This window comes from Pan paniscus, chromosome 1 (genome assembly GCF_029289425.2).
Source record: "Pan paniscus chromosome 1, NHGRI_mPanPan1-v2.0_pri, whole genome shotgun sequence".
In the NCBI taxonomy this organism is placed as follows: Eukaryota; Metazoa; Chordata; class Mammalia; order Primates; family Hominidae; genus Pan; species Pan paniscus.
The window spans coordinates 6,775,924-6,792,269 of record NC_073249.2 but is presented as its reverse complement, the minus strand read 5'-3'; the positions used below and the strand labels follow the sequence as shown (position 1 = coordinate 6,792,269).

Here is a 16,346-nt window from a genome sequence, read left to right as displayed (position 1 = left end):
CATTGTTTCTATAATCAGAAAATGTTTGCTTTTAACTGTGTTGAAAAAAGCCCTCATAATGAAAAAAGAAAATCACTCATAATCCTACTGAGACCTAACTGCCATTTATATTTCATTCTTGTTCTTTCCTATATTCCATCTGCCTATCTAACAACGATAAAATTGTATCATGCTGTAATTAAGGTTTATATTCTGCTTTTTGCACTCAATGGTATGTTAGTGTCCTTAAATGTTCTTTCATAGCATAGTTCTAAATTTTTGCATAATATTCTAATACGTGGTCATATCATCATCTCCTTTACCCAAAAAAACTTTCAAGAAGCCACTCATTTTACAATAGAAAAAAGTGATTAAACTTTTTTCATTTTATCCAGTTTCCCCAGACATTATAAACGGAAACAAACAAACAAAAAGCTTTCAGCAAGGTTTAAAGTAATGTAATAATATTCACATTAATCTAGTCCAGAAGATACTCTAACCAGGAAAATATAATTAGTTACCTCAATAATAATTCTGAAGAGAGCAGCTTGAAAATACCATACCAGGTACATAGTGGGCATTCAATGAATGAATCCTAACAAAGACAATATCAATGATTTGTTTCTCTTTATTCTGAATGCTGTAATAAATAACAATAAATAAGTAAGAATTGTAGCTACTTTGTATGCTCTTGGAAGTACTTTCATAACTCTCACAAATTTATTTTAACTTCTATTAGTTTAATTTTATATTATTAAATTCCATTAAAAGAAGCAGTTTAGCTAGTTATTTCCATTTTCATTTACCAAAGAAGAAAAATTCAGACTCTGATATTCATTTTTAAATATCTCCTTGGAACAATGTACTATAACAATATAAGGTCATGCCACTACTTTCCTTAGCCTCATTTAATTTCCACCTCATCAAAAGTGAAAGCTTACATTCAAATGATAGAATAAGAGCCGCATAAATAATATCAAACTTCAGGGAACCAAGAGACATTAATTTTCAAATCCTTAACAGGTATAATTCCAGAAATCAATTCCAACTACACTTTTCTGTTTTTATGGAATTTAATCAAGGGAAGCAAGTTTTAAGGAGAATCCATAAACAAGTTTATCATCTAAACTTCACAAGACAAAACAAAATTTAAAATGCTATTGCATAGCATCAGCATCAGCCAATCTGTACTTTCACAGCAGTTTACATGCATATGAAAAGAATTGCTTTCTTGGTCAAGAAGTAAATATTAAAAAATGTTAACATTCAAAATATTTGAATGTCATATCCTTAACAAACATGTTTTAACTCAAATACAGAAACAGAGATATATTATCTCTAACTAGAGAAAGTGTTACACTTGAAATTTTCAAGCTGGGCTTTTATATCATTGAACAAGCTCTTAAGAGGAATTTGCACCTAGGCTGGGTGTGGTGGCTCATGCCTGTAGTCCTAGCACTTTGGGAGGCCAAGGTGGGAGGATTGCTTGAGGCCAAGAATTCAAGACTACCCTGGCCAACTTACTGAGACCTCATCTCTTTTTTTTTTTTTGGTATAAAAAAATTTTAAAGAGGAAAAAAAGGAATTTACCTTTAGGAAACTATGACCCTAGAGGTAAAAAAGATAAATGTACAAAAATTATCCAAAAATTAAAATTATTCATATTATTTTTCATTTATTTACCATGACACTTTTTTTTAAAACAAAATCATGGTCAAGTCTTAAAAAGAACACTTTTTATGTATACAGTTCTTGAAATCTACAAAGCTGAAAGTTCTAATACAATTATTCCCTATATGAAAAATATGCAAACTGGGACTCAAAGACATTTGGCTATTAAGCTGTCCAAGGTGAACCAAACAGTAGGAGACAGTCTGGGTATTTAATTCAGGTCTAGAAATCCAAAATCTGTCTGTTTTATAGATGCAGAATTTTCCCTTTTTCATTTTCTTTTTGATTTCTTCATTTTCTACTTAATTTTCACTACAGTTATTGTTATTATTACCAGTTTTTGTTAATTTCCGTGGTGGTCTATTAGTGTAGAAACTAAGGTTGAACACTGCCTTCATCTGTGCAGATATGGTATTCCTGGCCCTATAGGCCTTTCCTATGATTCTAGATGTGCTGTTATCTTGAGCTCCTAGTGATGTTCCCAAAGGAAGCACGTCACCCAGTAGACCCAGAGTAATCTCATCTGGTGACTTATCAAATTTCTGGATAATGACTACACTCTGGAATCATATCAGAAACTCTAGACTACAAATGGCTTAGGGGCATTTCTTTAAAATCCTTATAATAGACTTATCACTTCACTTCCTACATATATTTCCATGTTCCTTAGGGCTCTATCTTAGGATTTTCTCTTCTCACTCTGTACCCCTTTCCTGAGGGACTTTAATTTACTCCCAAGGCACCCCTCGCTGTACATATTGGTAACCTGCAAATGTACATCACCAGCCCAGAGCATCCTGAGGGCCAGACCCACACTGAGTGAGCTTCCTTGCCATGGCACAGAAAAGCAGGACCTCGAAAGAGTCCACCACGATCCCTAAGTTGAGGAGAAAGAGTCGGGATTTTAGAAAGGCTAGAGTTGGCAGGGCAGAAAACCAGAGAGAGAAAAATCCTCATAGAGAAGTGGTGAAGATCTTCAGGCCTCCTTGAGTCTTCAGCTGAGTGCTGATTGGCACACAGCTGTGAGGATCTACCTGTCACCTGGGGCACACCTGCCTGGAAGGAGCAGATGGAATAATCGCCAACCCACACACAAGGCCAGAAAGAGTTGGCATTCCACTCAGAGTGGACACATATCTTGTAACACATGAGAAATAGAGTAATTAGAAAGGTACTGTCTGGAAAATAAAACAGAAAACAATTAGCCCTAGACTCATGGCTGCTTTGGTCTCTCCTTAAAGAAAAAAAAATCATAAAAAGCTAGCCTTAAATTCGGGCACAGTAGCCTGTGAACAGCCACTGCACTCCAGCCTGGGCAACACGGTGAGACCCTGTCTCTTTAAAAAAACAAAAAAAGCCTCAAAAAACCCAAATTGTTCACCAGTAAGTAGTAACTATACCTCATAACAAAAGGAAAGAATATTTTTTAAAAATATGATAATATCCAGCACAGAATAAAATCAAATTCACAACCTCTGGCATCTAGTAATATCTACTAGACATGCTAAGAAACAGGAAACTATGATCCACACTGAGAAAAATAATTAAGCAATTGAAGTCAACTCAGAAGTGACACAGATTAGTAGGCACAGATATTAAAACAAATACTGTAACTATACTGTAATATATTCTATATGTTTGAGAAGCTAAGTATGCTACAGAGAGATTTTAAAGGATATAAAAAAAGACACACATCTAAATTCTAGAAATAATAAATACACTGAATGGGATTAACAGCAGATTAGACACAACATGTGAAAAGATTAATGAACTCCATGAAAAGACAAATAAAAAACAGTAGACTGAACAGAATATCAGTGACAACACAAAAAATCTAATATATACGTCCTTGCAGTCTCTGAAGGAGAGGAAGAGACAGAAAAAATATTTGAAAAATATAATGGCCAAAAGTATCAAAATTTGAGACAGATGTAATAGAGTAATTTTACAATGGTAAAGGGGTAAATTCATCAAGAGGACAGAACAGAACTAAACTTTTAAGCACTTAATGACCGAATGAGAGCTTCAAAAAACATAAAGCAAAAGCTAACAGAACTTGAAGAGAAATTCTAACGTCTTCAGTTATTTAGTGACTTTGAAACCCCTTTCTCATTAGTGGATAGAACAAGTAAATAACATTTCAATATGTACATAGAGGAATTAAAAAATACTATCAACCAGCTTCACTGAACTCCCATTTATGGAGCACTCCACTAAATAAATAGAATTCCTTTATTTAAGAGCACATAGACCATTTACCAAAATGGATCTATTCTAGGCTTTAAAACAAGTCTCAATCAAGTTAAAAGAATTTTAGAAAGCCAGGAGCAGTGGCTCACATCTGTAATCCCAGCACTTTGGGAGGCCAGGGTGGGCGGATCACTTGAGGCCAGGAGTTCGAGACCAGCCTGGCCAACATGGTGAAGCCCCATCTCTATTAAAAATACAAAATTAGCTGAGTGTGGTGGCATGCACCTCTAATCCCAACCACTTGGGAGGTTGAGGCATGAGAATCGTTTAAACCCAGGAGGCGGAGGTTGCAGTGAGCTAAGATCTTGCCACTGCACTCCAGCCTGGTTGATAGAGCAAGACTCTGTCTCAATAAAGAAAAGAAAGGAAAAAGAAAAGAAGAGAAGAGAAGAGAAGGGCTTTAAGTGATAAATGTATATTTTAAAAATGTAAAAAGGAAAAGGAACAAATTAAACTCAAGTAGACAAGGGAATAGAAATAATAAAGAGCAGAATTCAATAAAAGAGAAAACAGAAAACAAAACCATGCCCACAAAAATCAGTGAATCAGAAGTCTGATTCTTTGAAGATGTCGATAAAAATGGATCAACTTTTAACAATACAGATAAGGAAAAAAAAAAAAAAGAGAAGATACAAATTCCAAATATCTCTATGAGAAACAGGACATCACAGCAGATCCTACACAAAATAAAAAATAATAAGGGGATGTTATGAACAAATTCACGATAAGAAATTTATCAGTGTAGATAAAATGAACAAATTTTTGTAAGATAAAAGTTACTGAAGCTCCTTTTCCAATTACCATGGCATGAGGAGCCATGAGCAGTAAAGTCTCTCAGGACACGCTGTATGAGGTGGTGCAGGAAGGCCCTGCATGGGGACGAGTGCAAGTGCCCCAAGTTTTTGGAGACTGGAGTTGCAGATAAGTTTGATGAACTATGACCTCCAGGACAAATGCTTCTCGGGCACCATCAGGCTTAAGTCCACTCCCCACTCTAAGTTCTGTGTGTGTCCTGGAGAAACAGCAGCACTGTAATGAGGCCAAGGCTGTGGATATCCCACACATGGACATCGAGGTGCTGAAAAAATTCAACCAGAATAAGAAACTGGTCAAGAAGCTGGCCAAGAAGTAGGATGCTCTTTTGGCATCAGAGTCTCTGATCAAGCAGATCCCAAAAGTCCTCGCCCAGGCCTACATAAGGCTGGCACGTTCCCTTCCCTGCTGATACACAATGAAAATGAAGTGGATGAGGTGAAGTCCACAATCAAGTTCCAGATGACGAAGGTGCTGTGTCTGGCTGTGACTGTTGGCCATGTAAATGTTACAGACAATAAACTTGTGTATAACATTCACCTGACTGTCAACTTCCTGGTGTCATTACTCAAGAAAAATTGGCAGAATGTCTAGGCTTTATATATCAAGCGCACCATGGGCAAGCCCCCAGTGCCTGTATTAAGACACATTTGAATAAATTCTACTGCCACCAGCCAAAAAAGAAAAATTACTAAAGCTCATTCAAAAAAGATAGATAACCCAAATACCCTTATATCAATTAAAGTCAATGAATTTTTAGTTAAAAACCTTCCCACAGTAAAAACTCCAGGTTTAGGTGGCATCATTAGTGAGTTCTGTCAAACATTTTAGAAATAAATAATGCCAATTCTATTCAAGATATCCCACCATATAAAAATGAAAAAAGCTTCCCAATTCATTCTATGAGGTCAGCATTATATTGATACAAGAAGCAGACAGACTTAAATATATTTTTTGTCCTACTGTTTTATGATACACTATTGAAGAAACCATGCCTCTACATTCATTTATTTAGCAGATACGTATTTAATGTCTTCTCTGTGCAAAGAGGAATATGGGGTCTGCAAAGATCATGACCTCAACAGGGAAGATAATTTTTCAATTTCCTCTTCAAATTATTCATAAAAATTGCAAAAGGTCTCTGTCTACCTCAGCTTGCCTTTAAGTGAAAGATCTATCATCAGTTACACAATTTTCTTATTTTCCCATGCCTAACTAAAGTGATCTCAATGGCACTAAAGGATGTTTTTGTTTTAGGAAATTCTCATTATTTTTACTGGACCAGTAATGAAAATGATTTCTGCAGCAACCTAGATGATTCATTCCTTTTCAAGGAGTTGTCTTTAGATTGGTGCAAAAGTGATTGCAGGTTTTGCCATTAAAAATAATGGTAACAAATTACCATTACCATTTACTATTAATAAATTACCATTTGTAATTGGTAATTTATTGCCATTACCTTTAGTGGCAAAACCCACACTTGCTTTTCTGGTAATAAATTCAGCGCTGGATATGCACTAGTTCATTTTCTGCCTTTAGTCTCTTTCACTAAATTGAGCTCCTTGAATTCTTGGATCTTGCCTAGATCCATAATGCCTGGCAGACATGTTCAATAAATATTTGTCAAATGAGTGATGAATAAGTGAATAAATTAAAAAACAGCAAAGTCTAATAAATCAATAATTTTTGTGTTTTAAAACCCTGGTTATTTTTATTTTTTTACTACTTATAAACTTCCATTGATTCCCATAACAGAAACATACTGATTTGCAAAATTAGACATGCAAAATGTAAAACACTCTGAGCCCATATTAGCATACAAAAGAATATAATATGTGGTACAGAGGGCAACTTTTTTAAAACAGCAAGACCGAGAATGGAAATTAAGTTTGAATGAAAATGTTAACTGAGCACAGAGCCCTACTCTACTCCCCATCTTATAAAATATTCTTATAAATGAAGAACAGGTGCAGTAATATCATAATAATTTTATAATGAATGTTGACAACTAAAAGGAGTACCCCCTATGGGCAAGAAATTTTAAAGATTTAGTAGAAATTAGATTGACCAAGGAGATAAGAGTCCTCAGACACACATAGGAAAATTCAAACTGCTATAATGTAAGTAGAGCTCTAAGTCTAGAGGCAACAGAGAGACAGAATTGGCATTTTTCTGCAACATTTGACAGAATTTCCATTTCTGCAACAGAAATGGAAAGAGCTCTGGAATGACTGGCACAATGATGAGCTGGGAAACTGTATATGGAGCTGATGGGCCAGTCATCCCTTTCCTCCTACCCCGTCCTTCTGCCCTCTCTGTTGAGCAGCACAAAACAGACATGTTTTAACTCACAAATACAAATGAATAGGGCAATTTCCTCAGAGAGTGAGAACTCCCAGAAGGGCACTACTAGCACATGAATGCCTCACATCTCAGCAGCATACTCAGTCTCTCCTATGAAACCTGGAGACGAACCCCTATGCACAACCCTCATCCAGAGACATGCAAATAGGAATACGCAAACATAGAGGTGGGCAGGTAACTAAACATCTCCAAAAATTTGAGAAAAGCCAAAATCATGAAAGAGGTACTGAACCCAGCAGTAAAAACAAACTCTGGAGAAAATAAAGCCAACAGAGGACACAGGTGAACCCTTGAAAATAAGAGTCAAGTTCTCAGGAGAATGAGAGAAGTTGCCCCGGTGAAACATCAGAAGAGATTATTATGAAAAGGTCACCAGTTAGAGATCTTAGGAATTATAAACCTCAGTGGATGGACTGAATATCAAATGGATACAACTTGAAAGTAAATTTATGTTCTTGATTGAATCAAAGGAATTTTTCCAGAATGCAAGGTAAAAAGTACAAAGTCCTGTTAAAATAATTGGAAGGCCATTAGACTGAGGCAATTCCACTGCCTGCATCAGCAAACTGAAACTCAACTCATTGTAAACAGTAAACAACAACAACAACAACAACAAAACACTTAAGCTTATTCAGTCAGAAATGGCCAACCTCTAACAAGGGACTTTTGCTGGAATGATTCAACTAAACCTACTGCTCCACTGTAACCAACCAAATATTTTCTTTGCCTTGCTCCCGTATTCACCCTATAAAAGCCTTCTCCTTCATTCCCCTTCATCAGAGCCCTGAACCACCTGCATTCTGGAACTGCCCAATTCGTGAACCAATAAAGCAGCCTCATTGTCTGGGGTGACATTCAACGTTCACTGTCTCATAGCCATGGAGATCAAAGACCTGGACACAAAGAGTAAGGTTAGGAGCAAAAATTTAATAGGCAAAAGAAAGAAAATAGCTCTCTGCTACAGAGAGGGGTCCCAGAAAAATGAGTTGCCAATCTGCAGTGAAATGCAGGGTTTTTATAGATGAGCTAGTAAAGAGGTGGTGTCTGATCTACATAGGGCATGAAAAACCAGTTAGGACCAGGTGTGGCATCTGCATAGGGCATGAATCTCTGACAGTCTCCACCCCAGTCTTTTATTATGCAGGTGGGTTCTCTGCCTGAGCTTCTCCATGTTGCCCATTTCTTACTGTACATGTGCTAACAATAAAGGGAAGGTGGAGCCCCATGGTGAACATGCCTGGCTGCCAGGTAGGACTTTTCCATTGGTGTAGCTGCAGGCTTTCTCCCGTGCAAGCTTCCAGCTTCCTTATTTGTGTTTGCAGCTCCATCTTTCAGGATGCCCTTTGTTAGAAGAGAATTAATTTCTCGGGTTGCTTTTTGTTAGAAAGGAAGTTCTGCCGAGGACTCTTTTGCCCTCACTATCTGCCTAAAATAATTTCTTTCTATCTCCTGTGTCACCACCGTTTGCTCAAATAAACTCTTTCATATTTAATGTGCCTCAGTTTCTCTTTCAATAGTCCTAACAAATATGGGTATAAAGGATAAAACTCAAGACAACCAGAGAATCAGTCCAGAAAAGCCAGCATCCATCAGATCAAAGTTCCTCAATGAAAGAACATTGAGAATGTAGGACTGTCAATATTCAAAGAAATATAGAAAGGAAAACTTTAATAGTGAAAAATGTATGTCTTCCAAGCAAGTACATCTTTTTTGCATGAGTTTGGAAACAATTCAAAATATTGAGAACTGTAATGGGTGGAGGTTGGGGAAATAGGCATTGGGTTAAAAATGCAAGCTGGCAGAGCTTGCTTACATGGCAATTTGGCAGTTTTTATCAGAATTTTAAATGTACATATTTTGACTCAGAAATTCTACTTCCAATATTTAATTTTACAGAAGTGTTTACATATGTGCATAAAGATATAACAACAAGGATGGTCACTGCAGCATTATTTGTGAAAAAAATGGGAAAAATAATCAATAGAGGATTCCTACGATACAGTGATTCTATGGAATATTGTGAAGCCACTAAAATGTGCGTATGTTTATAAATAAACAAAGATTCAATTGAATCACATAAAACTATTGACAGTGGTCATCTATCAGGAAGAGAGAGGTTTTGTGAGGTCAGAGGAGTTGCCATGTAAAAGATGTTCGTGGTTTGCTCTGCATTTTTCTGTATAATCTGGATATTTTACATTAGCCCTGAATCTCAACTGTCTCTTATAGCAATGAGAAAGAGAGCTGTCTATTCTTGGACTATACCATCTCAAGGCAAGTTATTTATCCATAGTTCAATTTTCCTAAGACACAGCTGAGCACTAACCACCACCACCCCGGGTGGTCTGCATTTACTTAAAGTTCTTCCAATTACTAAGCAGAGGTAGATACTATCCCAAGTTTCACAAATTACAGGGGACAACTAGAGAATGACAGAACTGCCGAAAACAGAGAATACCCAGAGATGATCTACTTCAACCCTCCATTTTATGTTTTTCTGGATAAGAAAACTTCTGGGAGTAGAACACTGGTGACTCAGTTGTGTAGTATTTTCTTTGCCAATGATTGATTAACTGACACACCAACAAACAAAAAGAGCCACCAACTTTGCAAAAGACAAATGGCACAGAAGAGGCACTCTCGGTCTGCAGTGATAGTCTGTGACTTGAAGTCAAGCACACCCAGGGCTAGGGTGGAAGAGACCCTTGGGAAGTAAATGAACTTATTTAGTTCCTTGCTTTCTACATGCAGCCACTGGTGGCATTAGGCAAGAGAAGAAAAACGTGTTTCATCCCATTTAAAATACTCTGTGGGCATCTAACACTTGTTATGATGCACTGTGCTAATACTGACAATTCAGAAACGTGGTCTCACTCCTAAGAGAGTCTCTGCCCTTAAGGACCTTACGGGTGAGGGGTGAGGGATGAGAGAGATGCAGAGAGAGAGAGATGCAGAGAGAATAGATGTGCCATTCTAATAGTACAGAGGGCTGAGCCAGGGGCCAGGGGAGGGGGCATTAATGGCTGTGTTTGTGACCCATTTCACAGAAGAGTTCCACTTGAGTAGACCAGTTCTGGTGTCTCCCACCCTTCCTTCCATGCACACCTCATTCCTGCAGTAGAGAATTAGGGATTCCCTCTGTACTCACTATAAAGTGAAATAAGCTATTTTGAATGTTAGTGAATGCACAAGAACACACTGTCAATGTCAATAGGAAGAGTCAATACTTAACAGCTAAAAATTACGCTTTCATGTTCTCTATCCCCCTCCCCTATATTATAGATAAAAGTGAAAAAAATGACAAAATGCCAACTGGTCTTTGATAAGGTGAGGGCTATTTTGGCCATCTGTATTCTGCACTCTGTTTTTAACAAGTTGAAAAGGCTTTGACTCTTGCAATATATCAAAATAAGTCCAAGTTCTTTCAACTTTCTGTGATAGGAGATTTATTCTGAAGTCTGTCAATTATGATTGTTTTATGTTTCTTTTTCTAAATTACCTGTTTTCTGTTCACTGCAAAGGTTGGTATTTCATCCAGTTAAGGGGCAAAAGCACTGCTGACAAAACCCAACAATCTTTATTTTGAGCTCATTAAAAAGCAAAGACAAAGTTAGGATTGACTTCGGGTATAACTGGCAAGTAATGAAGAAGCAAAATTTATCTTTAGTAGCACTAGTGTTCAGTTTCTCCTTATTTTAGAAGGAACACACACACGCACACACTTTTATAAGAGTGCACTGAGAGAGGCTTAGAGTTAGGGTGAGAGAGAACCTTTAAACCATCTAACCTAACTTTGCCGTCAGTACAGAGACCCGAGCTTCTGCACTCCTGACTGATGAGATCTTCCTTCTCTGCTTGGGTGTTACGAGCTACCAAAACTCACTACTTAACAAGACAGCACTAATTTTTAGAAAGTTCCTATTAACATGGGAAGACATGTGATGAACAGAAGCGTACTGAATCATCAAGACTAAACACCTTTCCCTATCACCTCTGCCCTAACTCCTTTCTCCATCCCTTATCCCCCTCCTTCTTTCAATATCTCTCTCTCTCTGGACCTCCTTTATTTATCCCTTCACCACTTCCCAAACCCACCACTGCTCTTGTTTTCTTTCAAATCTCCCAGTGCTCCCTGACACCCAAACCTCCTCTTGATTCAATGCCCAATCCAGGGCAGAGCTTGCATGGGGCTTTCCCTGTAGAAGAAATGATCCCTCTGCTCTGATTACAAGGGGGCTGCAGAAATACAAACGATGACATCCTGAGGCAATAGATAATGAAACGCAATCTTATAATATAGAGTGACCTCAGTGGCAGAAGGAAGAGAGGAAGAAGTTAAACATTTTAATTTTTTGCCTGCTTTTTTTAAAAGTTTTTTTTTTATTATTATACTTTAAGTTCTGGGGTACATGTGCAGAACGTGCAGGTTTGCTACATAGGTATATATGTGTCATGCTGGTTTGCTGCACCCATCAACCCATCATCTATATTAAGTATTTCTCCTAATGCTATCCCTCCTACCACCCTCCCTGCACCCCCGCCCTGACAGGCCCTGGTGTGTGACGTTCCCCTCCCTGTGTCCATGTGTTCTCATTGAAGATGTAGAGGACCTTACATCACCGAAGGAATAAAAATGTAGCCTGCAGCTCCTGTATATTCCTAAATTTCCCTTGTCTTCATCATTATTATTTTTTAAATTTATCTGTTTTTTCAAAGACTCAGGTAAAAGCCCATCATAAGCCATGCCCATAGCACAGCTATTTCCACACACCAGCAGGATGATCTCTAAAAGCCCTGCTTTGTGGAGCCAGGTAGAGTGTAAGAATGTCTCATGGATAGGAAGAATCAATATCGTGAAAATGGCCATACTGCCCAAGGTAATTTATAGATTCAATGCCATCCCCATCAAGCTACCAATGACTTTCTTCACAGAATTGGAAAAAATTACTTTAAAGTTCATATGGAACCAAAAAAGAGCCCACATTGCCAAGACAATCCTAAGCCAAAAGAACAAAGCTGGAGGCATCATGCTACCTGACTTCAAACTATACTACAAGGCTACAGTAAGCAAAACAGCATGGTCCTGGTACCAGAACAGAGATATAGACCAATCAAACAGAACAGAGCCCTCAGAAATATTACCACACATCTACAACCATCTGATCTTTGACAAACCTGACAAAAACAAGAAATGGGGAAAGGATTCCCTATTTAATAAATAGTGCTGGGAAAACTGGCTAGCCATATGTAGAAAGCTGAAACTGGATCCTTTCCTTACACCTTATACAAAAATTAATTCAAGATGGATTAAAGAGTTAAATGTTAGACCTAAAACCATAAAAACCCTAGAAGAAAAGCTAGGCAATACCATTCAGGACATAGGCATGGGCAAGGACTTCATGTCTAAAACACCAAAAGCAATGGCAACAAAAGCCAGAATTGACAAATGGGATCTAATTAAACTAAAGAGCTTCTGCACAGCAAAAGAAACTACCATCAGAGTGAACAGGCAACCTACAGAATGGGAGAAAATTTTTGCAATCTACTCATCGGACAAAGGGCTAATATCCATAACCTACAAAGAACTCAAACAAATTTACAAGAAAAAAACAACAACCCCATCAAAAAGTGGGAGAAGGACAGTTTTTGATGAACAGACACTTCTCAAAGAAGACATTTATGCAGCCAACAGACACGTAAAAAAATGCTCATCATCACTGGCTATGAGAGAAACACAAATCAAAACCACAATGAGATACCATCTCACACCAGTTAGAATGGCAATCATTAAAAAAATCAGGAAACAACAGGTGCTGGAGAGGATGTGGAGAAATAGGAACACTTTTACACTGTTGGTGGGACTGTAAACTAGTTCAACCATTGTGGAAGACAGTGTGGCGATTCCTCAAGGATCTAGAACTAGAAATACCATTTGACCCAGCAATCCCATTACTGGGTATATACCCAAAGGATTTTAAATCATGCTGCTATAAAGACACATGCTCACGTATGTTTATTGCGGCACTATTCACAATAGCAAAGACCTGGAACCAACCGAAATGTCCATCAATGATAGACTGGATTAAGAAAACGTGGCACATATACACCATGGAATACTATGCAGCCATAAAAAAGGATGAGTTCATGTCCTTTGTAGGGACATGGATGAAACTGGAAACCATCATTCTCAGCAAACTATCGCAAGGACAGAAAACCAAACACCGCACATTCTCACTCGTAGGTGGGAGTTGAACAATGAGAACACTTGGACACAAGAAGGGGAACATCACGCACCAGGGCCTGTTGTGCGGTGGGGGGAGGTGAGAGGGATAGCATTAGGAGATATATATATAATATAGGAGATATAATGTAAATGACGAGATATAATGTAAATGACGAGTTAATGTGTGCAGCACACCAATATGGCACATGTATACATATGTAACAAACCTGCATGTTGTGCACATGTACCCTAGAACTTAAATAAAAAAAAAAAAAAAAAGAATGTCGGAACAAAGCACCACATTGAGCCACAAAGTTTTCTCTGGTCGCTGTTCATACAGCCGTCACTATCTACAAGGAGAGTGCAGGTTTACTACGGTCACAAGGTGAAAGAAAGGTCTGTGGAGTTGCTGTCAGGCTGTTCATACATCTTCCTCTCTTTCAGTCATTGATAGCAATTGCTCGTCAATTCTTTGTGCTCCTGTACCACGACATATTTATTATGCCCTCAAAAGCAACACAAACCACCTGAACTCCTAAAACACAAAATAAGTTATTAGAAGATCACAGAACCAGGAAAAGGAAAATGGTAGGCATGGTTTACATACACGTTCTTCCTCTTTCCTGGGAGAAATGCTTTTTCAGTTCCTCCATTGATCAGAGAGGCTGACATTTTCCTTCATCACCAAGGTTTTCTTGTGGCTCAGAAAACGATATCCCTAAATGAAGGCCTCAGAGAAGCAAACATTTTTCTTTGACCTTCACCTGCCCGCCTATCTCTCAATACCATTCTCCCCCAGGGCTTGTCACAGAAACCAGAACACTAAAGAACCCAGATCCTAAAGCCAGCCATGAAACCTAAAAATATTACTATAACGTTCCCCTTTGCCTTTCTGTGTAAAAACTGGCCATAAAGAAATTATGTGGGTCTTAAGATCCCTTTCCAGAGACAGCCCTGCCCCACACCCAGAAGGAAGAAATGTTACACAGAGAGGCCAAGAAGAATCTAGACAGACAAGCCTTGCTGGGTTTCCTCACTCCATCTATTATTAGCATTAGATCTTACCCTTTTTGTCTAATTATATTTCTACACGCTGTTCATACTTTGTTAAACTTAAGCACAAAAATGGGCAATTTACAGCATATCCTTGAGTCTTCATTCTAAGGGGCTCCCGTGTTGACACAATAAATTTGTATGTCTTTCTCTAATTAATCTGCCTTTTGCGAGTTGATTTTTTTCAGCAAAGCTTCAGGGGTCAAGGGCCTTGGCCCCTACAGTTTTACACACAGGGACAGCAATCACCAGCACCTATTTCCCTGTGGCTTTACGGTTTACAATGCCATTTTGCACACCTGGCTGTCATTCCCTGCTCTCATCTATCCTAACTCTCTCTCTTTGGTCAATATCCCTCAGCTGCATAACCATCCAGCCTGTCCCTACCAAGCACGTCCTAGCCTCTCCCTCAGAGTCTGCGGGTAGTGGCAACAGGCTAGAGGTTTGTGTACGGCTGCATCTGGAGGGAATGGCGCTATTCTGGCAGCTATACCTTGGATGCCACTGTGCAGTCAGTCAGCCGTGCTGTCTGCCTCATTTTAAAGGCCCCCCATTCTTCTCAGGCAAACCCAAACAGCTGTGCTATCCAGTTTTCTTTAGAAAGGTCTGAGCAGCCCTGCTGGCTCTGCAAGGGCATCAAATTGGGATTTCGTAACTGCTTGCCTCCCAGAGGAGACTTTAATTTTTTTTTACAAGGGCCAAATGTCCCACATTTATCTACAAATGAAATGTGTTTCATGCAGATATGATGGATGGAGTGCATAACACCTGACAGCAGCAAGACCTTTCGAGGAACCGAATGTTGACTACAGTATATCATGCAAGTATCTACATACACACAAAAGAATTCCTTTTCTTAAAAAAATAAGTACAAAACATGTTCAGGGATAAATACAAGATATAAAATGCAAAAGAAAACACAAAACAAAACCAAAAAATAGAACTCTCTCAGAGAATTATAAACGGAAGGGACAGAAGAGTATCTCTGCTGCATTTTAATAAAGCAGAACCACTGACATTAAATATACTTCTTGAAATGGCTGAACTAAACCCGGGTGGCTCAGTGCTTAAGGTAACGGCCAATTGCAATACACAGGCGGCTGCATTGATAAGTCGGTGGTTGAAGTTGTGCATCCCAACTCTAAGTACCAGAACGTTTGGCAGTAGCACCCAGAACAGGAAACGCCAACTCTTTTGATGGCAAAGGGTTAAGTCAACTGATTTTATTTCTGTCAATAGCCAGAGAAATACTTGATATTCTTAGTTGTGCGTTGGGGGAAGTCAGGGACCCCAAATAGAGGGACTGGCTGAAGCCATGACAGAAGAACATTGATTGTGAAGATTTTATGGACATTTATTAGTTCCCCAGATTAATACTTTTGTAATTTCTTACGCCTGTCTTTACTGCAATCTCTAAACATAAATTGTAAAGATTTCATGGACACGTATCACTTTCCCAATCAATACCCTTAATCTCTTAATCTCTTAATCCTGTCAGTTGAGGAGGATGTATATCGTCTCAGGACCCTGTAATAATTGCGTTAACTACACAAATTGTACAGCATGTGTGTTTGAGCAATATGAAATGTGGGCACCCTGAAAAAAGAACAGGATAACAGCAATTGTTCAGGGAACAAGAGAAATAACCTTAAACTCTGACCACCGGTGAGCCGGGCAGAACAGAGCCATACTTCTCTTCTTTCAAAAGCAAATGGGAGAAATATCGTTGAATTCTTTTTCTCAGCATGGAACATCCCTGAGAAAGAGAACGTGCACCTAGGGGTAGGTCTCTGAACTGGCCTCCCCGGGGTGTACCTGTCTCTTATGGTCGAGATTGCAGAGGTGAAATAAACTCCAGTCTGCTATAGTGCTCCCAGGCTTATTAGGAAGAGGAAATTCCCGCCTAATAAATTTTGGTCAGACCGGTTGATCTCAAAACCCTGTCTCCTGATAAGATGTTATCAATGACAATGGTGCCTGAAACGTCATTAGC

At 38.5% G+C, this 16,346-nt stretch overlaps 1 protein-coding gene and 1 pseudogene across 3 annotated transcripts in view; one reads left to right on the top strand and one right to left on the bottom strand.

Moving 5' to 3' along the window:
- The window catches only part of PLD5 (phospholipase D family member 5), a 446,454-nt gene that overhangs the window by 276,937 nt on the left and 153,171 nt on the right, over nucleotides 1-16,346 (bottom strand). The window contains exon 4 of one of the 3 annotated variants that reach the window (XM_055096799.2): nucleotides 501-619. The exons of the other annotated variants lie outside the window; for them this stretch is intronic. Within the exon in view, the coding sequence (XP_054952774.1) occupies nucleotides 501-560 (60 nt within the window). The 5' untranslated portion in view covers nucleotides 561-619. The remainder of the gene's footprint in view (nucleotides 1-500; nucleotides 620-16,346) is intronic. 3 annotated transcript variants of the gene reach the window in all.
- Nucleotides 1,363-5,367, top strand: LOC100986915 (large ribosomal subunit protein uL1-like; annotated as a pseudogene).